At 37.2% G+C, this 22,292-nt stretch overlaps 1 protein-coding gene across 5 annotated transcripts in view; it reads left to right on the top strand.

Annotated features, from left to right (window-relative positions):
* Positions 1–22,292, top strand: part of Rngtt (RNA guanylyltransferase and 5'-phosphatase) — a 183,759-nt gene that overhangs the window by 39,820 nt on the left and 121,647 nt on the right. For all 5 annotated transcript variants that reach the window (XM_075971255.1, XM_075971252.1, XM_075971253.1 and 2 more), the window contains 3 exons: positions 12,288–12,423; positions 19,140–19,211; positions 21,091–21,255. In XM_075971255.1, coding sequence (XP_075827370.1) covers positions 12,288–12,423; positions 19,140–19,211; positions 21,091–21,255 — 373 coding nt within the window. The remainder of the gene's footprint in view (positions 1–12,287; positions 12,424–19,139; positions 19,212–21,090; positions 21,256–22,292) is intronic.

Here is a 22,292-nt window from a genome sequence, read left to right as displayed (position 1 = left end):
TACTACTGTCACTCAGTATCGGGCAGGCTTCTTAACCACACACACATACCTTACACAACAGAAAAGTTTTAAAACTCTTCCTCAATCTGATAGCATTTGATTTTTGACATTAGCAAATGGAAAAATATTAAAACTCATTAAAAAAAATGTTTTAGTGGTTAAGAGTATTACCACTCTTCCAGAAAACCCAGGTTTGATTCCCAGCACCCAAACAGTGGCTCATAAGCTCTGTAATTCTAGTCCAAGAGAATCCAGTCACTTTCTTTTGGCCTTTGAGGACACTGGGAAGTATGTGGCATACCGACATACGTGCAGACAAAACACACATGAAATACGAAAATGAAAAACAGGGTGAACGTCAGCATTATGCTATTTATTCTATTTTTTCTATGTGCATAAACTTAAACCAAGTATTTCCCACTACTTTTTAAGTTTTAATAATTTTGAAATAGGGTCTCATGTAGCCCAAGTTGACCTTATGCTATCTGCATCCTTTTCCCAAGTGCTGGGAGCACAGGCATTTACCAGCACATCTAATACTTTCATGCTTTTAATTGTCTTTCTTAAAAAATACCATAGTTTCATTGTTAGCTAGCTTATTTCTAATTTTTGGTTTTTTGAGACAAGGTTTCTCTATGTAGCTTTGACTGTCCTGGAACTTACTTTGTAACCAGGCTGTCCTTGAACTCAGAGATCCACCTGCCTCTGCCTTATGAGTCCTGGGATTAAAGACTTGAGCCATCAACACCCAGCTCATTTTGAATTTTTATTCTTTTTTGCAAAGTAGTAGGGAAGTTTATTTAAAGCAAGCAGTAGAAAAGATCAGAATAGTGCAGGAGAACAGCTGGCCACCCAAAGCTCAAAAACTTTTGCTTCTGAGTTTATAACAAATAATGGAGGATAGTTGTTGTAAAACACTTATAGTATGTTAAACGTGGTATCTTAAGTTTTTTTTATAGAGTTGATCTTTTCAATAAAATATTTCTTGGAAATTTTGAGTAAAAATTACAAAAAATATGGAGAGACTGATTAATTTAAAGAAAACATTCAGTATCTGACAAGTTTTAGAAGGTTATTTGGACAGCCCATTCAGAGCCACTTAGCACAATATTGTGATGTGATAAAATATTTAGATGTACAGTAGTGATTTTTTTGGTAGAAAAGTCATTTTGCATGTATTTGGAATTAAATGAAATTAAACATGGCTTATGTCCTTGAATGGGTCAAAGTCAAATTGATGATTTAAAAAGAGAAGATACAGACAACAAAATGAAGTATAATTGTCTTAAAAGGCTTGACACATACTCTCATAATGTAGGAGGTTTAGGAAGAGGTTAGTAAAGGTTGTTAAATGGCGGCATCAGGAAGAAGGAAGCTGGGATTGGCTTGCTGGTTGGTGTACATTTCCGTGAATTCTGGTCTTTAGACACTCAGATGCTTAGTCTATAGGGAGGAAATTATTGCAGAAGTAACCACACCATCCCTTTGTTCTTTGGAACCTTGACAGAATATAGTGGTTGCCAAATTACAAGTCTGCTGGGATTTGACTGCTCTGTTAACTCCAGATAGAAGTTCCTGTATTTAAGTCTTCATGGGTGTGAGCCTTTGAGTCTGTAAAATAACTTTTTCTTTAAAAAGATTATTTTTAATTTCTTTCTTTCCTCTCTCTCTGTTTCTGTCTCTCTCTCTCTGTTTCTGTCTCTCTGTGTCTCTCTCTGTCTCTCTGTGTCTCTCTGTCCCTCTCTCCCTCTCTCTCTCTCCCTCTCTCTCTCTGTCTCTCTCTCTCTCTCTGTCTCTCTCTCTCTGTCTCTCTCTCTCTCTCTCTCTCTCTCTCTCTCTCTCTCTCTCTCTCTCTCTCTCTCTCTCTCTCTCCACTTGCATGTAAGTGCCCGTGAAGGCCTAAAGAGGGCATCAGATCTCCTGGAGCAAGAGCCATCCCTTCAGCTCTGGGAGGACATTTCCATGGTGATCTGGAAGGCAGACTGCACTCTTGGAGGGACAGTTCCATGTCAGTGCTTTATTACCTTCAGTGACTGGAAAAGAAAGGATGACATCCCAGAGAGCTACATTCTTTGTCTCCTTTCCAAGGCCCCTTCCAGCAGGAGGCAAGGGGGAATGGGATGCTCATTTATCTTACACCTATTCTCCCAAGTCTTTAATTCCTTATTTTCAGTTACCTAGCAAGGGATTTTTCTTTGGTACTTGATAAAAGTTTGACAGGAGATTATAGTAACAGTTAATTAGTGTATCCAATAATGAGTTTCAAATGTTGTGTATTATGTATGAGATGCAAAAATTAGAAGGTGGAAATAAAGTATGGTCATGTTTATCTTTACTATTATTATTATTTACTCCTCAGGATCAAAGTAAGAACTTTTATATGGCCAAGAAGAGAGGAAAAATTTATTGAACATAACTTTTGGGCAGTTTCTTCAGTGATACTTACCTTTTTTTCTTATTTTGTTATCTGTTACAGCTTTCTTTCTTTTTTATAATTTGAATGTTAAGGATAGTGAGTGGATTTTTAATTCAGCTGAGTGTCTTGTTAAGTTGCAAATTTTCATTCTGTAAGCCGGGGCTGGAGCCAAAGCCTAGATTCTTTGGTACCAACAAGTTTCTGGGTTTGTAATTGTTTGCACTTTTTTGACTTTTTGGAGGGGCCCATCACACAGCTCCGAAATAAATCATACACGGAATCTTACTCTTTCTTACAAATACCCGGCCTTAGCTTGGCTTTCTGTCCAGCTTTTCTTAACTTAAATTATCCCATCTACCCTTTCCTCTGGACTTTCTCCTTTTCTTCTGTAATCTTACTTTCACTCTTACTCCATGGCTGGCTGGCCCCTTCTTTGCTTGCTGTTGGATCTCTTTTGCTCCTTCTTCCCAGATTTTTCCTTCTGTTTATTCTCTCTGCCTGCCAGCCCTGCCTCTCCTTTCCTGCCAGGCTGTTGACCATTCGCTCTTTATTAGACCGTCAGGTGTTTAATAGACAGGCACATTAACACAGCTTCACAGAGGTAAACAAATGCAGCAGAGAAGAATGCATCATTAAAAGAAATATTCCACAGCATAAACAAATATGACACATCTTAAAATGATGACAGGCCAGTGTACATCTGGGACCTAAAATAGTAATAATGGGCTTCATTGTCCCAAGCTAGAGATGATTAGAGCAAAGATGAGAGAGTTAAGTGGCGTGTTCAGGACCAGTTATTAATCAGTTATGTTAGACTTTAATTTTTCTTGCCTATTTAAAAATAATTTGATTACATTTTAATTATTTTTATAGTATGTATCTGTCTAAGTGTTCATGTGTATGTGCACACATACGTGTGAAAGTCAAGAGGACACCTTGTAGGAGTCAGTTCTACTGTGTAGTAGTCCCAGGATTCAAAATCAAGTTGTCAGACTTGATGATGCGTGTGCGTGTATGTGTGTGCGTGTGTGTGTGTGTGTGTGTGTGTGTGTGTGTGTGTGTGTGTGTAGGGGTCTTTGCAGATACTTCGGCCAGCAGAGTGTCGATCTTGGGGAGACAAGAAGCAAAGCCAGTTTAGTAGCTGGTGTTGGTTCAAACTTTGAGAGTATGACACTGGGTAGCATATTTAAGCCTGGCACAAGTTGTAAAAAAATTTCCAGATTATTATTAACTCAGTGCCATTTGCACAACAAAGCTGAAGTCATGACTATGTAGAAAAACTCTTGTGATATTTTCCATAAAGATAGTTTCTATAGATTAACTGGGGAAACAGGGTCAAGATGAACAAGCTCAACATAAGGGTCTGAGGGGAGGACAGCACCTTAGATTGAAATAAGGCAGCTCAAGTTAGGAGGGGTTTGGGAGCCAGTGTAGCACAGAGATCATCAGGCTGTTGACCACGTCCACTCCCAGCATTCTAGGTGGAAAACAGGTTATATAGCGCTCCCTTTGAAGAGTCGGCCCTGTGTGTTTAACATTCCTGGTTTCTTATGCTTGTCTGTGAGCACAGTACCTGTATGCCTCCTACATATGGGTTTTTGCAAGTAAGTATAGGTTAAAAAAGAGGCCAGATGTGTTGGATTCCTCCTGAAGCTGGAGTTACAGGCTATTGTGAGTTGCTTGATGTGGGTTCTGGGAACTGAACCCAGTGCCTATGCAAGAACAAAATGTCTTTTAACTGATGATGCTATTTATTTTTTTAGATAGTTTTAAAATTGAGTGGTTTAGAGTAAATTTTTTTCTGTCTTATTGTACACTTCATTGTTGCTATTTCCTGTCATTTGTTCATGAGGTAGTGTGGAGGAGTCTAGAATCTGATGCTAGGTCCTATCCTCAGGCTAGCTCTCTGCTAATGGTGTGTGTGTGTTTTATTTGTTTGTCTTTTGTGTATGCACATTTATTTTTATGCTTTGTCTAATTTTATTTCTGGTTAAAAGAACTTTCTGGAAATAGAAACATCTATTATTTTGAAAATGATCAAGTTTTCTTGACAGAAGAACACTCAAGACATTTGAGAATGCTTGGAGATTTACCTGTTAAGATACTGTAGGCATCTTGAGCTCTTCACTATTTAGTTGTAAATTAATTAAAATTTAAAAAAGTTACTTTTTTTGTCTAGTGACTTTTCTATAGACAAAGTTTACCAAGATATAGTAAGACCACTTGTTTTATAAACAACATATGAAGTAAAATGATTTGAAATATTGAGTTGAAACATTGGCAAATTATCCAACTGCTGCTAGCCTTCCATTTAATATACAGTTCATTCTAAAATAAGAACTTGATTAGAAAGAATTGATATTTCAATTAGCGAGGAGGTAATGGGCTTTGCAATTATAATTAAATAGTACATGCTGTCTGTTTAATCAGTGTGCATGCAAGTCATCCTATAATAGAATGAAGCTGACTGCTTGTAGTGAATTTAAGATCACATCTGTTTCATGACTAAAAATGTGATTTGAGAATTGAAGGAAAGCTAATACTTGTAAAGTATTTTGCTATGTGTATAGACTCTATATTAAAATTAAATACCTTTATAATTGGAGTATTTTAATAATGTTCAGTGAAAACTTGGATAGTTTATGTGGAATATAAAGTGTTTAAATTGTGTCTTTGTCAGTGATTGTTAATAGCAGCAATAAAAAAGTGGTTGGACTGGAGAGATGAGAGATGGCTCATTTGCACAAGCATGAAGACCTGAGTTGGATCCTAGCACCCAGGCATAAAGTTGGGTATGGTTGAAAATACCTGTAACTTCAGCTTGTGGTTTGGGGACAGGAGGACTGCTAGGGCTTGCTGACTGAGCCCAACTCCAGGTTTAGTGAGAGACCCTGCCTGTCACAAGGGAGTCAGACAGAGTGAATGATAGAGCAAGATGCTCACCCATGTCCTTTTCTGGAGCATGCATGTGTGTGTGTGTGCGTGCGCGCGCACACACACACACACACACACACACACACACACACACACAGACAGAGTAGACTGTGGTGTTAGTGTATTGTGTATGTTTTCTTGTTGTAAAAATGAAGACCTTCATGTGAACTTTTGAATTTTTAGGAGTTCAAATGATAGATTTCTTTTTTAAAGTGCTGAAATATGTTATATGTGCAGGTAAACACAGTAGTCATAGGTTTGATTTTAAACTCACCTGTTGAATTAAGTTGTTTCATCAATTTTCTTTTGTGGAAATATCTGAAACAAGATTTTGAATTACCTTGGTTTCTTTTCCTTTGTTTTCTTAATTTTAAATTGCATTTTATAGAATTTTGGCTTAAGTAGCGATTAAATATCTGAATTAGCCTATAAACTTTTCTTAATTCCTAAGGTAAGCTAATTTATCTACTTTGTATATCTGCCAGAAAGATAGTAAAGCTTATTATAATTGTGCTGTTAAGTAAATAACATAATTGCAGCGTTAGAAGTTTATAAAACATTATATTGGATACTTTAAAAAATCTTAGGGCAAATATTATTTTATGAAATGAAGAGGCATTTCCCATGGAGGTTAGTAACTCTGGCATCTATAGGGGATAAAAGTTAGTATTTGTAATTATGTTTGATGCAAATATTGCTAGCTTTGGTTCATGAATGGAACTATGTAAAAAGATAAGAAGGAAGAAATTAAAAAAAATATAAAATGTGTGCGGGTGGTGGTATTGGTGGTGGTACACACGTTTAATCCCAGCACTCAGGAGGCAGGGGCAGGTGGGTCTCTGAGTTCCAGGCCAGCTTGGTCTACAGAGCGAGTTCCAGGACAGCCAAGGCTGTTAACGCAGAGAAACACTGTCTTGACAAACAAGAACAAACAAAAAGTGATTAAGGTTTCACTGTCTTTTAAAAAGCTGGGAAAATCTAAAAAAGTTAGGGTTAAAGAGGACAGGATATAATTTTTTTACAATAGAGGTGATCAGGGATGGAGTTGACTGAACAGTGATCTAGTGAGAGATACAGAAGCCCACTTTGCATACATCCCATGGGGAAGAAAGGAAGCTGGAAGCTGGTAAATCAGTTATTTTTGTATTATTTGTAGAACAAAATGCGAGAAGTATTGGTGAGTAATGGTAAGGTCTGCCTAGCTTTTCTTATGTCAGGAAAGTTTCTAAATTGTTTTTTTAAAAATAGCTCTAAGCTCTGCATTTTCTTTTAAGATGCCATTTTCTTTTAAGTTTACTGGGATTAGAAGTGAGTGGAATGATAGCAGTGGTTAGGTAATGGAGTCTTGTGAGGGCAGAGATCCACAGGGAAGGTTAGCCTTATGCACTTGTCTCTGCAAACGATGAGATGTAGGTGTCTTGCCTCTTGGTATGAGGTTATTCTATATAAATAGCTAGTGTTATGCAACCCTTGGTATTGAGGATATGCTGGGGACATAGCACGGGTATTAAATCATAGGCACACCTAATTTCCACTTGGCTGAAGAGAGTTGAGAAAAGACAACCACACAAAACTAGTATGGGGTGGAGAACAAATATACTTATTAGTATTCTTGATGGTGCAAATCAGTTTTGACTAACTTATCTAAAGAATGTCTTGGAAGCCTCTTGGGAGAAATAATTTTTTTTAAAGATTTATTTAATGCGTGAGTGCTCTATCTCCATGTATGACCTTATGCCAGAAAGAGGGCATCAGATCCCACTGCAGATGGTTGTGAGCCACCATGTGGTTGCTGGGAATTGAACTCAGGACCACTGGAAGAACAGTGGGTGTTCTTCACTGCTTTCATCTCTCCAGCCCCAGGAGAAGGAATCTTAAGATGTCTGTTGACAACTTCATTACCAGTCTTGTTCTCCCTCTCAGATGTTCTAGCTCCTGAGTGGGGAATAATGCAACATCACTAGCTTCAGCTCTTAATACTTGAGATTTGGTTTGATGCAGATATATTACTAGTTTGACTCATCACTGGAACTAAATAAAGGGTGAGGAGGAAGGAATAAGAAATGTATAAATTATGCTTAAAGTTTCAGTTCATTTTAAAAGTTGGGAAGAATCTAAAAAATTTTGGGTTAAAGAGGACATGGGTAGAGTTCTACAAGGGAGGGCATTTCCATATTAATGGATGCTTTTATGTTTTAAAATAATGGGATACTATATTTGTTCAGGGATGGATATTGATATTTCGTCAGTACAAAGTAGTTTGGTGAACTTCCTTGTATATAATTGCTTGAGCATTTATTGAGTGTCCTGTGTGATTTAAATAGACCTGGTCTATAAAAAACAAATAGATAGATTTTTGCATTCAAAACCTAAAATAAGTTTTTGAAATGTGAATTTATCATCAGTGTTGTGAATTGGTGATATGAAAGTCAGCGTTATTTTCCCTTTAAAGCACTGGTTGGAATGTGAATTAAGACATGAATGTTCTATTGCTTACAATTTTGTCTGTTGGTCCTCTTCTCTATAGTTCCTCATTTTTACTAAAGCATATTTTGCGGATTTTACTTGATCATATAACCTCAATGATGAAAAGATAAAATTGGATTGTTTCTAGGTCAGCTGGAAAGCTTACATATATGGTAAAACATTGTATCAATCTGGCTTTCCTATAATCTATAATAACTGCGTGTACCTTTATAGAAGGAACACTTTAGGTCTAGGTGTGGTGATGAATGTTTGTGGTCCCAATCATGGGCGGGGAGGCTTTCTTGTGATAATGCAATTTGGAAATCCTGAGCCCGAGCTCAGCCTGGGCTACACAGTAAGATCTGTTAAACAACAAACAAGCAACAAAAAGCTTGGCAGGAAATGAAAAGGTTTCAGTGAAATTTTATGCCTTAATGAGAATGCATATGAACACGAATAATTCTGAATATTATATTTGTAATTGGTGTAATCTTCTAAAGAGAAATTATATTACCCTAGTGGTTCATTGTCAGTAAAGGAAGATCTGTACTTAGGTACTGAGCCAAAATATAGCAGTGTGTGAGGTAGTTGTCTCTTTCAGAAATAATCTGGTTTACTTTCATGTGTGAGAATTCTTTCTGTCGTCTTTACCCTTTGTTCCTGACATGAGACAACTCATTATTCACTTACTTACTTTTGGTGCTGCATATGCCTTGCACATGTGTATTCTTAGCCCTGGTCATTTCCTCCAATAAGTACCACATAATAGAAGGATGTATCATTTGAAATGATTAGGATATAGGCCAGAAATTGTACTTCAGCAATTTGTTTCAAAACCCAAGTGCTAATAATACATGTAGAGGAATCCCCGGATAGCAATGAGTAATTTTTTTTTTTTTTGCTAACTCTCTAGATATAGTTGTTTTTCACATAAGCAGTACTATGTAGTAAATTCTATCCTCCAAAGCCTTTTTGTTTTTGGTCTTTTAAACCTATTAATATGCATGGGTACAGAGCATTTTATTTTATGTATGTGATATTTTTATTTTTTATCTTTTTGCTTACATCATGTGTGTGCACTATATTCCTGTAGTATCTATGGAGATCAGAAGAATCATTGGGGATCCCTTGGAATTACAGTTCCAGATGGTTATGAGCCACCATGTGGGCATTGGATTTGAACCCTTGTTTTTTGGAAGAACAAGTCAGTGTTTTTAATCACTGAGCCATCTCTTAAGCCCCTGCAGTATTTTTTTTAAATTGATGAGCTCATAAGATGATACATAACTTTGTGTGTGTTTGTGTATTTGTATGTATGTATCTATCAAGTTAGTATATCACTACTCTAGAAATTAATGTTTATTTTATATTAATTCAGTTCTTAATTTCTGATTAGCAAGTAAAGAGAAATATAGTGTCTGTCTTACACTCAGAAGAGGCAAACTATTTCTTTCTCAAATTTGAAAATGTATCAATGTAAGCCAGTTTGTTCTTGAAGTTTGAATTCATATTGGTGTCAGGTTTAGAAATCTGAGGCTCAATAAGACAGATACACTTACATGTTTTCTCATGATTTTAATTTCTTTTAAAAAGATTTTTGTTTTTAGATTTAAAATTTTTATTTTGTATATATTATATGTTTGTTTTGCTTATGTTTATGTATAATATTACCTGGCGTCTAGGGAGTTCAGAAGAGGGCATTGGGTTCCCTGGTATTGAATGTTGCAGATGGTAGTGAGCTATCATCTGGGTTTGAGAATCAAACCCCTGTTCTCTGCCAGAGCAACAAGTGCTCTAAACCTTTGCGCTATCTCTCTGCCTGTTTTATTTTTTGATACTGACTCTTAGGCTATATAACTGAAGCTTGCCTGGAACTTCAGAATCTTCTGCTCCTGCAATATCTCTGAGGGCTGGTACTACATATTACTACACCTTACCTATGATTTAAAATACCCTAATATGTATGCGTATCTTGACTTCTAAGAGAACAATACAGTGTTTTCCATAAACACCTTTTATTAAATACTGACTCAAGTCCTCAAAGACAATGGATTGTTTATCTTCTATAACATATTTGTAGACAGTGTCATAATTGCTTTTTATTTGACATTATATGTTGATTTAAATTTCTTATGGAACATAGTCCAGAACGTTTCTTATTTCTTGCAAGAAGCCTAGTATTTTCATATATATCTGGAAGCATATGCAAGAGTGCCTTGGGTTTTAAGTATTCCTGTTACTTTTGAGCCTGCTGGATTAGTATTTGGTCCATGAGTTTTCTTTCCAGACTAATTGATTTTTTTTCTTAGTGAAACTGAGTTTCTGCCCTTTTCGTCTATTAGGGCTGCCATTACTTCCAAATGAGACATGGGCCTGAACAGTCTGTCTCAGGGCCAGCTGGAATACTTACTTTAGGAGCAGCAAGGGATACCATGTTAGCCCTCAGATAGAAGCCCCTTGGATGTTCACTGCAGCTCTTTTCCCTATTGTTTGAGTTCTTTCACTTTAGTCAGTTTTTCTGTTTCTACATATGAGAGACAAATTATTGTGTTAGCTGCTATCTGTTCATTTAATGTCTCTTCTGTCACCTGATTTTAGTTTGCTTGCCCTCCATCTTTTACTTGTTGCTCCCCACCTCCTTCTCTGGGGAGGTGGTTGTATGGATCGTTGTTTTCTTCCACGTTAAGTGTCATATCTTGAATATTCTTCCACATCTGTGTCCCCTGGAAATCACTTTGCAACCAAAGTTGACCTTAAACGTCTGATCATCTTGCTTCCTTTCATCTTCCATGTGCTCAGATTACAAGACCCTGCCACCATTCAGGGTTTCTGTGCTAGGACTTTGGGTATTCCAAGCAAACATTCTACCAACTGAGCTGCACTCTCTAGTTCTACCCTTTCTGACATCATACACAAATAGCTTGACTGAGCTTTGTTTTTGCCAGGATATTGGTATGTAACTTAGAGAAACCTTCAACTCTTGATCCTCCTACTTCCTCCTCCTGGACTTTATTTTTCTGTGATGTGAAATTTGAGCACTGTTCTTATTTGTATGTACAAGTGTTTATTTGTGATGTATGTGGAGGATTGTTTTTCTGTTTTTGTAGACAGGTTCTGTCACTGTGACATAGCACTCACTGATAGAACTAGCTTGGCTGGATAGTTAGTCCCAGGGTTCCACCTATTTCTGCCTTCCTAGCATTGAGATTACCAGTGTGTGCCTTAACACCGGTTTTTTTTTTTTATGTGGGTACTATATTAGTTACTTTTCTGTTGCTCTAATAAAGAGCAAAGCAACTTATGAAAGAAGGAGTTAATTTCACAGAATTAGAGTTCATGATGCAAAACATGAAGTATGTGTTTAGAGCAGACCCTGAGAGTTTACGTCTTGAGCCTCAAGCAGGAGGCAGAGAGCAATGGACATGACACAGCATCCGAAACCTCAAAGTCTACCCTCCATTGACAAACCTCCTCCAACAAGGCCACACCTTCACATCCTTTCTAAACAGTTCCATTAACTGGGGATCAAGTATTTAAACAAGAGCCCATGTGTGGCCGTTTTTATTTAGGTTACCATAGTTACTACGGAGCAAACTTAGTTATTCAGGCTTTCATAGTAAACTTTCCACTATTTTTTTTTTTTTAAAGAGAGACTGGTTTCACCTTTTCCCCCTTCAAGGCAGGGCCTTACTCTTTATGCTGGCTGTCCTGGAACTTACTCTGTAGACCAGGCTGGCCTCGAACTCAGAGATCTGCCTGTCTCTGCCTCTCGAGTGCTGGGATCACTATGCATGGCGGAATCATGGGATTTTAAGTGTGAGCTCCATGCCTATGTTGGAGCTCCATGCTTGACATGCAGACACCATAGATTTAACCTGACTTATGAAGTATGACTGCTTTATTCAGTACATAAATTTCCCCATATATTGATTGGAGATAAAAGTCAATGAAAAATTGTAGCTGAATATTTTAATTTTGTAGTTATAAATGAGAAGAATTCTAACATTCTAGTATTTTGCTTATCACAGTATTGATTCAAAGAGAAATACTTGTGCAGTTGGTATGGTAGAAAGAATATTAAATAATTTGAACTCAGTGTTTTATCACCTTTCATATGGAAAAGGTGGTATCTAATTTGTAAAATACAGTACATATGTTTGTGTGTTTTTAAACTTTGAAATTTTTTGATATAATAATCTAATCAAAATTAGAGAAACATTTCTTATACATCATATATGCATTCTTGATACCATATTGTCTTCATAAAAATCAGATTTCCTTGTTTTTATGTTTTCTATAGAAATTAAAACAAAAAATAATGTGGTTCTTTTAATTTTCATGATCAAGAGAGGGACTGTAGTAATCATTCTATGAAAATGTTGTCAGCCTAGGGAAAAAAAGTTCAACTGTTCTGATAACCTTGTTCTTGAAACCATATGTTAATACTTTTTAAAAAAATGTTTTATTATAGTTATATGATGTTGATCGATGGCACAAATGAAGTTTTCATGATTGACAGAGATAATTCAGTGTTTCATGTTTCAAATCTGGAATTTCCATTTCGTAAAGATCTTCGCATGCATTTATCAAATACACTTTTAGATGGGGTAAGTAATTTACTTTTGTGTATTTTTTAAAATTGACTAATGCAGTCATTATTAGTATGTTTGATTTAGAATCAAATGTAATTTTTATTTGAATGTTTCAATTTTATTTCTTACCTGTACGTAAAGTAAACGAATTCCTTAACAGATGGATCTAGAGCTGGGTGGTGGTGCATGACTTTAATCCCAGCATTTGGGAGGCAGAGACAGGAGGATCTCTCAGAGTTTGAGCTCATCCTGATCTACAGAGTGAGTTCCAGGACAGGCTCCAAAGCTACCGAGAACCCCTGTCTCGAAAAAATCAGGGGAGGAAAAAAAAAGATGTATTTACCTGAGAATGGTAGTGCACTTGTATGATCCCGGCACTTGGGTGGCAGAAGCAGGATTGCAGCAGCAAATTCAAGGTTATCAGAGGCTAGCATAATGAGATCCCGGTCTCAAAAACAAAACAAACAGACCTCAAATATTCATCTTGGAGATTAAATAGCGTTTTTCAAATATTTTTTTAGTAGAAAAAAATGTTCATGATATGGGAAATCAATTAATAAATCTGGCATTAATCTTAAAGGAACAAAATAAAATCTTTGTTTTACTATTAAAAAGTGGTTGTTATTTATTTTTTGGTAATTATCAAGTGATTTTTCACTTTCTTCCTGCAAATAGCTTTCTCCAACTCAGTTCTTAGGAAAAGAAAACATACTTTAAATAAAAATTAAAATAATGCATAACACAACAAAAAACCTGGTAATAAAAGCTGAGCATGGTGGCACATACTTTAATCTCAGCACTTGGAAAGCTGAGACAGGGGTGTATGAATGCAAGGTCAGTCTGGGTTTTATATTAAGTTCCAGGCCAGTCTGGTTTCATAGTAAGACTGTCTCTAAAAAATCAAAAGCAAATAAGCCAAACAAAGGAAAAGCAAATAAAAATAAAAGACCACTGAAGCTTCTAATGGTGGAATAATTTATGCTGCTATTTTGATGACTTTAACTGTGTCCTTTGTTCAGTGTTGAAAAAATAGAGCACATTCATATGAGTAACATCAGCTTTGAGAACTGAACTTTCCTTCCTTCCTTCCCTCCCTCCCTCCCTCCCTCCCTCCCTCCCTCCCTCCCTCCCTCCCTCCCTCCCTCCCTCCCTCCTTCCTTCCTTCCTTCCTTCCTTCCTTGCTCTTCTTTTTTTTTTTTTAAGGTTGGCTGTTTTATAGATAGTTTAGTATTTAAGGTTTGTGAGTTCAAGAACCCCCTGTGCCTGCAAGTGGTGGGATTATGCATGTGTACCACCACAGCTGGTTTTTAGAGTATAGATTCTTTTTTTTTTCTTCCAAGACAGAGTTTCTCTGTGTAGCTCTGATTGTCCCAGAACTTATTCTGTCGACCAGGCTAGCCTCGAACTCAGAGATCTGCCTGCTTCTGTCTCTTGAATGCTGTGATTAAAGGCTTGCATCATCACTGCCAGCTAGGGAATAGACTCTTTTTTTTTTTTAATTTTTTTTTCTGGTTTTTTAAGACAGGGTTTCTCTGTGGCTTTGGAGCCTGTCCTGGAACTAGCTCTTGTAGACCAGGCTGGTCTCGAACTCACAGAGATCCGCCTGCCTCTGCCTCCGGAGTGCTGGGATTAAAGGCGTGCGCCACCACCGGCCGGCGGGAATAGACTCTTAAACAGTTTGTTTGAAGCTTTAGGGAAGCTAGGGGCCTAATTAAGTCTCAGAGTTTGAATATTCAACAAAATCTTTACCTTGGCTGGAAAAAGGAGTGCTCTGATCAAGTATGTGCACCTGTAGATCATTCTTTGATTGCTTCATCTTCACAAAGAACTAAATGCTGTACATGATTTTTAAAGTAATTTTTACTTGCAGTATGTTTTGGGCTTATTATTTTATATAAAGGTCGGAGTGATGTACATACATCCATCCATATATATATATATAATATATATATTATATATATATATATTATATATATATATATATATATATAACATAAATTTGGATTTCCAAACTCTTTTTAGATTCTGTGGGACTGGAGTCCCAGATGATGATTGTGAGCTAAAATATTGAATGCTGGGGGCCAATTTGGGATCTTCTGAAAGAACAATCTGCTCTTCAACACTGAATCTGCTGTTTAGTTATTCCAAACTGTTTTTAATGGCAGAAATCATAGGGTTAAAAATTACTTAGTAATTGGTGGGCAAGATTGCTTAGTGGGTGCTTTTTGTGTAGGTCTAGTGACCTGAGTTTAATCCCCAAACCTATGGAAGGTGGAAGGAGACAACTTCCTGTACAAAGCCGTCCTCGGATACTGTGGCCCATGAGCTCTCACATGCACATCATGCACATACACAATAATAACAGAAATAAAATAAGATGCAAAATGAAAAAGTTTTTGTTAAAAACTAATAATTTAGACAAATTCTAGGTTTAATTTTAAAAAATATTTTCCTATAAATTTATTTGATTATTTAGATCAATTGGTGTATGTATTTCTTATTGACTACAGTAGGCTTTCTTGTGATAATATTTAAGTCTTGTACATATTTTAGTATGTTTATATATTATGTAAACAACAACAGTAGCAGCAGCAACAAGAAAGTATATGGTTCTTTCCAGCTAGGTATGGTGTGGATACCTTTAATCCCAAAACTCAGCAAGCTTAGTCAAGAGATTGTTAACTTCAAGACCAGCCTGGGCTACGTAGTGAACCTGTCTGAAAAGTATCAAACTGAGGGTTGTTGTTGATTGCCAGTGAATGAAGACTCTTGCTGCAAGTTTGATGAGTTGTTTTCCTCCATTTGGTTGGAGGGAACTGACTCATGCAGTTTGTTCTGACCTCCACACAAGTGGCATAGCATGCATACAATCCTCCCCACATATTCATTAATAATGAATATAATTAAACACACACACACACACTTAAACAAACCTCTCTATTCTAACAGCTGGTTCTAGATGTCCTAAATTGCAGTCTCCAAAGTGAAAGGATCTATATAAGTGACCAAGAGATTTTGGTGGACATTACAGTTTTTGTTTTAGATTTTTTTCTAATCATAAATGTATATCTTGTGTGTTCAAAATTGTATGGTTTTATGATAGAGTCCTTTTTCTAATAGTACATTTTAATTGCTTTTTTTAAACACAGAGTTTTTTTAAATATTTATTTATTTATTATGTATACAATATTCTGTCTGTGTGTATGCCTGCAGGCCAGAAGAGGGCGCCAGACCCCATTACAGATGGTTGTGAGCCACCATGTGGTTGCTGGGAATTGAACTCAGGACCTTTGGAAGAGCAGACAATGCTCTTAACCTCTGAGCCATCTCTCCAGCCCCCTTTAATTGCTTTTTATCTATTGTGTGTGTGTGTGTGTAGGTATGTGCATTTCATGGCTTGTGAATGGAAGTCGAAGACAAATAGGAGTTGGTTACCCTTTCATTTGGGTCGCAGAAATTGAATTCAGGTTGTCTAGATTAGCTCTAGGCATTGTCACACTGTGTTAACACTGAAGTTTGATTTGAGATTTTCTCACTTAAGAGGGTCAGAGTGATTTCTGTATTTAAAAATAGTGTGAATAGCAATGAAACCTTCACTGCAGCTGCCTCCCTGGCTTCATCAGTTATTCTGATGCACTGCACTGTTCACTAGGTTTTCTTCTCTGTGGTGACCTGGAGAAGATTGGGAAAGTTTGTAAGGTGATTTGGTAGTGTGTGATACTTAGTCCTCCTTTATGTGAGTCATTATGAGGCTTAACATCTCACTTCTTCATGAGTTACGATTTTGATTCTGAGAGCCCCTGTTCAGAACCTCTCTACTGTTTCCTTTTGGGTATTCATTTCTCTCCTATCAGCTTATGAGGTCTTTTGTCTTTCTGGGGCGTATTTTGTTACATAGTTGAAGGTTATGTTTCTTTTTTTTTGTCATTTCATGTACTATACAAAAGTTTAAATATATGTAGATCAAATATAAAGATCTTAGTGCTTACTCTCAGCCTTTTCAAAACACCGTTCATCTCAGGATGATCACAATACCTGTGTTTCTTTTAGTGTTTTCTTTAAATATTTGGATATTTTATCCAGCCCAAATATCTCTTGATAGTAAGGTGCAGGTGCCATTTTCTTATTTTTAAATGTCTAGACTGTCAAAACCACTTAACTGCTGTTTCCCCCTTTTGGTTGGAAGTATAAGTTTTTATATGCTAGATTCCACTGTTACCCGAACATCTCCCCCCTTTCTCCCTTCTGTTTTTTCCTTCCTTCCTTTCACAGGGTCTTGCTCTGTAGCCCAGGCTGCCCTCAAATCTGAGATCCTGCTCTGTCTCCCAAGTGCTGAGATTATAGTGTGTATGACAATACCTGGCTATCATTGTAGCATTCTTGATTCATTTCCTTATTCTATTAATTTTTGATTCATCTAGTGATAGTTGTAGATTTTTTTAATCCTGAGAGTTTATCTCAGGACTGGAGAAGCCTAACGTAGACCCAGTCTTCTGGATGTACTCCTGTTGGCTACTGAGGTTTTACTCCTTTCTTTGTTTTTTGAGTGAACCAACTATGCATAACAAAGAGACTAGACTGCTGTGTTAAACACTGTGTGCTGGTCTAGATGGCAGTAAGCCTAAGCTTTTTTTGTTCAGAAAAATTCTGTGAGGGTTATATTCAGACCTTTTACTTTCTTGGGTGCTACTGTTCCTAATGTTGATCTCCTGCACAGGGCAGTGCAGAATAAAGAGGATGAAATATTTTTAAATTAAAAGAGTATTTCTTATAGGTTGGGGTAGTTTATATTTAGTATTTGTTGAGTATCTCTTATGAGTGCAGGCATTGCTTAGAGTGTGGAAGCCTCCTCTCTCTGGAAACTATTGGGAAGGATAGACAAAGATTGGTAATAGTCGGGGGTACCTTTAATTAAAACTGTAGCCCTAGATATACTTAAAACAAGTCCTGTGGTCATTTGGAGGAGAAATGATTCTCATTTAATGATGTGGAGTGGATATTCTTTATATAGGAGTTTGGATTAAAGATGGACGATGTGGGGCCTAGAGAGATGCTTGCTGTGCAGGATTAAAGACCTGAGTCTGTATCTCAAATACCCATGTGAAGCTAGCTGTGACTGAGTGCTTATAAACTATAGGGCTGTGGAGAGCAGGGACAGAAAGATTACTAGGGCTTGCTTGCTTGGCAGCTGACCTAGCTACAGTTTAGTGAGAGATCATATTTCATATGAGTCTTACTTAGTTGATTCAGAGCCCCATGTTCTCCTGGCATTCCCTAATCCCTCTGACTCCTTCAGTCTTTTCTCCTGTTCTTCCCCAGAAAGAGACTCCTTAGAGATCTCCAGTTTAGACTCTTTCCACATAATGTCTGACTGTGGGTTTCTGCACGCACACCCCTCTGCTGCTGGAGGAAGCCTCTCTGATGACTAGAAAAGGCATTGATTTATGTGTATAGTCGAATATCATTAGGAATTGTTTCATTGTCCCCTCCCCACCCCCAGGTCTCTGGTCTGTATAGTCTCTTTCTATATTTTCAAGTTTAGTGAGTTTTCTTCGCCAAGTTGCTATTAATCCTAACCATATATTTGTACTGTTTTCCTGTTGAATTTCTTTGATTATTTGTGTTATACCTTTCTAATCATCTCTCTAATCCTAAATGGCAGAACAGCTATATATATATATATATATATATATATATATATATATATATATATATATAAATATAAATGAAGTTGACTTAGTGTTTTGATCTACTAACTTTTATTACCTCTGCCAGCTTTGAGTCTGTTTTGTTTGGCTTAGATTGCATGCCTGGTAATGTGTTTGAATGTCAGTTATCTTAAGTTTTCCCTGTGCTATTACCAGAATGTATTTTGTATTTTGAACTGTCATTAAAGAAACAGACAAAAAACACTTGCTCATTTGTTTATTATATTTTGTTTGTTGATAATATACTTTCATTTTGGCTTTTTAAACCAATGTTTAAAGGAAAGCATTTATTTATTTTTTTCTCATTTTATCAGATAATTTGGAAGGGGGAATTCCTTGCTATCCAACTTAAAAATTCACTTTTTCTAGTCCTAGTTTTTGAAAAGAACCTTTAACTGAAATCTTGGTGCCACCTTGTTATTGCACCAGACACTCAAATGCAACTGGTTAAATAAACTCAGTTCAGTTAAAACAACAAATTTGAGACTGGGGCTGTAGAATACTTGTTTATCATGAGCATGACCCTGCCTGATTTTATCCAAAGCACTGCAAAATGATGCTGAATTTCAAACTTTGTTATTTACTCTTAAATATTGTTGGTAATTCAAACATAAAACAGAGTGTGTTGTAGCCATTCAAGTGTAGAAAGACATATAACTGGTTGTGATGGTGCCAGTGTATAATTTAGTGCTTTGAAGGCTGGGGCAGAGGCTTTTTGAGAGTTCTAGACTAGCCCTGACTACTTATGAGCTGTAGCCTAGCCAGGGCTACATAGAAAGAACCTGTCTGCAAACAGATCTACACACCCCAACCCAAAACACAAGGAGATAATTTCAACATATATTATAATACATAGTTAAGATTTTTGACATGATGAAAACTGAGGATGATTTGATGTGAGTACAAGGGTACCTTTGAAATCTCAGTAAGACATGTATTGAAGATTTAGATTCTTTTTGTATTATATTTTCAAAATTAAAGAATTTGCTATTAAAGTAAAGATTAATCTTTGTTTCTTTCAAGGAAATGATCATTGACAAAGTAAATGGACAGGCTGTTCCAAGATATCTGATATATGACATAATTAAATTCAATGTAAGTATTTTTTCTAATTTATGGAATTATTAGAAATGTCACTGAGATATGTGTATGTTTATATATATTAATAGCTTTTGTAGTTCTAGGGATTGAATTCATAGATTCACATGTGCTAGGCAAGTGCTCTACCATTGAGCTACACTTGCACTAATAAAATTACAAATGTTTTTAATAAACAAAAAATTATTTAAGTCAGATATGGTGACACAGAGCCTAGAGGAGGGAGCAAAGAGGAACAGGAGTTTGGTGCCTCCCTCATGATGCCACCTGTCTTGAAGAAACAAAAATCATATAGTCATTACTTGAACCATACTGAGAGTATTTTATGATTTTGGAATTGTATGCCTATTACTGTACCTCATGATTTAAAGTCTCATATTTTTCACATACTTACTACATGTTCTACTATTTAACCACTATAGAACTTTCCCTGCTTTATTAGTCTTCATTTATATTGCTAGCCTCCAAATACCTGAGGCTGGGTGATTTGTAATGTCAGTAAGTTTGGCTCCAGTTATTATGGTTAGAAAGCCAGAGTCTTAATTAAAATCTTTTTGGTTTTTTTGTTTATTATTTTCTTCAGAAAGAATTTAACTGATCATTTTATTTATGCTAGATTCTGTAGTTATTGAACATAAAGAAACTGATTTCTGATTTCTTACCTTTATATCATTTCATAACAGTTCATTGAATTTGAGAACAACAGAGGAAAATTATTATTATTATTTTGATTTTTTTGAGACGGGGTTTCTCTGGGTAACAGTTCTAGCCGTCCTGGAACTAGCTCTGTAGACCAGGCTGGCCTCAAACTCACAGAGATCCACCTGCCTCTACCTCCGAGTGCTGGGATGGTGTGCACCACTACCACCTAGCTGAGGAAAATTATTCTTAATGCATTTATTCTGTTTGGTTTGCCTTATACAGTTGTACCTGCATATAAGTTGATAATAGTAATGGCATACATTGTTTACATGTTGGAATATGTGTTTAGATTGGATTTAATATTGAAATCAACTTGCAGACTGCTTATCTGTAGAGGTGAATAGAAAAGTAAAGAAATCTGCCTGGGATGGTGGCTTATAGTTTTAAACCTCACACTTGAAAGACAGAGTCAGTCTGGTCTTTATAGCAGGTTCCTGGCCAGCCAGAGCTATACAGTGAGACCCTGTTTGTTTGTTTATTTATTTTTTTTGTTTTGTTTTTAAAGTAAAGAAACAGAAATAGCATGGTAGTGCTCAAAGTAGCAAAGAAGGTTTGTCAGAGGTAGAGTGGAGATGGTGGGATGGGCACACTTCATCCTCCCTGGCTGTTATTGAGTCCTTGAAGGATGAGTCAGGAACATTAGACGGTTGTCTCCATGCTTGATGTGTGCTGAGGAGTGGATCACATAGTAGGTTGGGGAAGGTGGCAGGTTACTTAAATAAGGTATTTGAACTTAGATTTTAATGTAACAGGCTGTTATCACTTGAGGGTTTCAGATATGGTGATGGTGGGGTAGCATTTTTACTCCTTTGAAAGGACTTCCTTGCCAGTGTGGGCAGTATTTGGAAGTGAGGAGAGACTGCTGAAAAGGAGCCCAACACAGTGCTTTGAATGAGTCTTGCTATTCTCAGTGCTTCTACTGCTTTGAAATCTGAGCCAGCTTATAACAGGTATATGCCATTTTATTCTGCTGCTGTATGTAATTACAATTTAAAAATAGCAATTGTTATCCTAATTATTGGAATGGACATGTATTGTGTGTAAGTTGTTCACTAGACATCTCCAAAGACTCCTATTTGTACAGTGCATAGTTTGTGTATAGTATTGCAGCCTTGGCAGTAATGCTGATAATGTAGCTATAAGTGTTCAGATAAAAAAATGTTCTCTCATTCAGGCACAACCAGTTGGAGATTGTGATTTTAATATTCGACTGCAGTGTATTGAGCGTGAAATCATAAGTCCACGACATGAAAAAATGAAGACTGGGCTCATTGACAAAACACAAGAACCATTTAGTGTCAGACCTAAACCATTTTTTGACATCAACATTTCAAGAAAGGTAAAGGTTTTTTTTTTTGTTGTTTGTTTGTTTTAGTTGTTAATTCAAGTTCCATTGCTCAGCTTGTGAGAGGAACAGGGATGATATCTTTCCCAGGGTGATGCTCAGGGTTTCTTCTTCAGCGGTGTTCTCAGTGTGGATACAACACTGTAAACCGCTTTGGGTGGGCTACTCAGTCTAGGGGTTGTAACCCACCCTGCAGTCAGTTATTCCAGGGTCCCAGAGAGGCACTATCTGGAAGATATGAGCTGAGAGAGAGGAAGGAGGCCATGCTAGGTTTGTCAGAGCCTCCCTTTATTAGAGATGGGGTACAGCTTATATAGGGTAAGGAGTTGGGGGGTGGGCACAGGGGCCTGGGCTCTAGCTGCATGGTTCACGTTGGTCACGTGGTTCACGTTCGGTCAGGTCACGTAGGCCAGGAGTTCACAAGTTGACACACCTAGTTCTCTAGATAGTTTGGAATGTGGGGTGGGTTCTGCTAACATATAGCTTTCCATTAACAGCCAATTTGGGTGTGGGGTAGGCTCTGTCAATAGAACGATTCCTAACACAATTAGGGGTGTGGGGTTCTCTGCAGACTCCCCAGGGTGATGGTTCCTATAATGATTTTAGGAGGAAATTGGCTCCTGACAGATTCCCCTTTCTTTTATAAAGACAGGCAGCTATTAAGTGGAGGGCACCAGGTCAGAGTCCAACCATGGTGTCAGATCTAAAGGAGAAGGGACTGGGACAAGGAGAGACCCTCCTCTCGAATGGTGAAGCAATTTACCTCTCTTGGGAACAGAGGGGTGCCCTATGATTCTTAGGTCGAGTGTGGACCAGGTCTTTTTAACCGCTTACCCATCCTAGGGTTCCCAGGACCCTGTCTTAGGTTGGGGGATGTCCTGCCACAAGTCACCCGTCCTTGGAGCTCCTCAAATAAAAGGTATCTAGCAAGATTTAAAGTAAGCAGATCACAGGGCATCCTGTCTTAGGCCATGTGGAGGGCACTCCTCGTGCCTGGCACCATGCCATGTTGAGCCGGTTTCTACAACCTC

Source organism: Microtus pennsylvanicus, chromosome 5 (assembly GCF_037038515.1).
Source record: "Microtus pennsylvanicus isolate mMicPen1 chromosome 5, mMicPen1.hap1, whole genome shotgun sequence".
Lineage (NCBI taxonomy): Eukaryota > Metazoa > Chordata > Mammalia > Rodentia > Cricetidae > Microtus > Microtus pennsylvanicus.
This window is presented reverse-complemented; position numbering and strand designations above follow the sequence as displayed.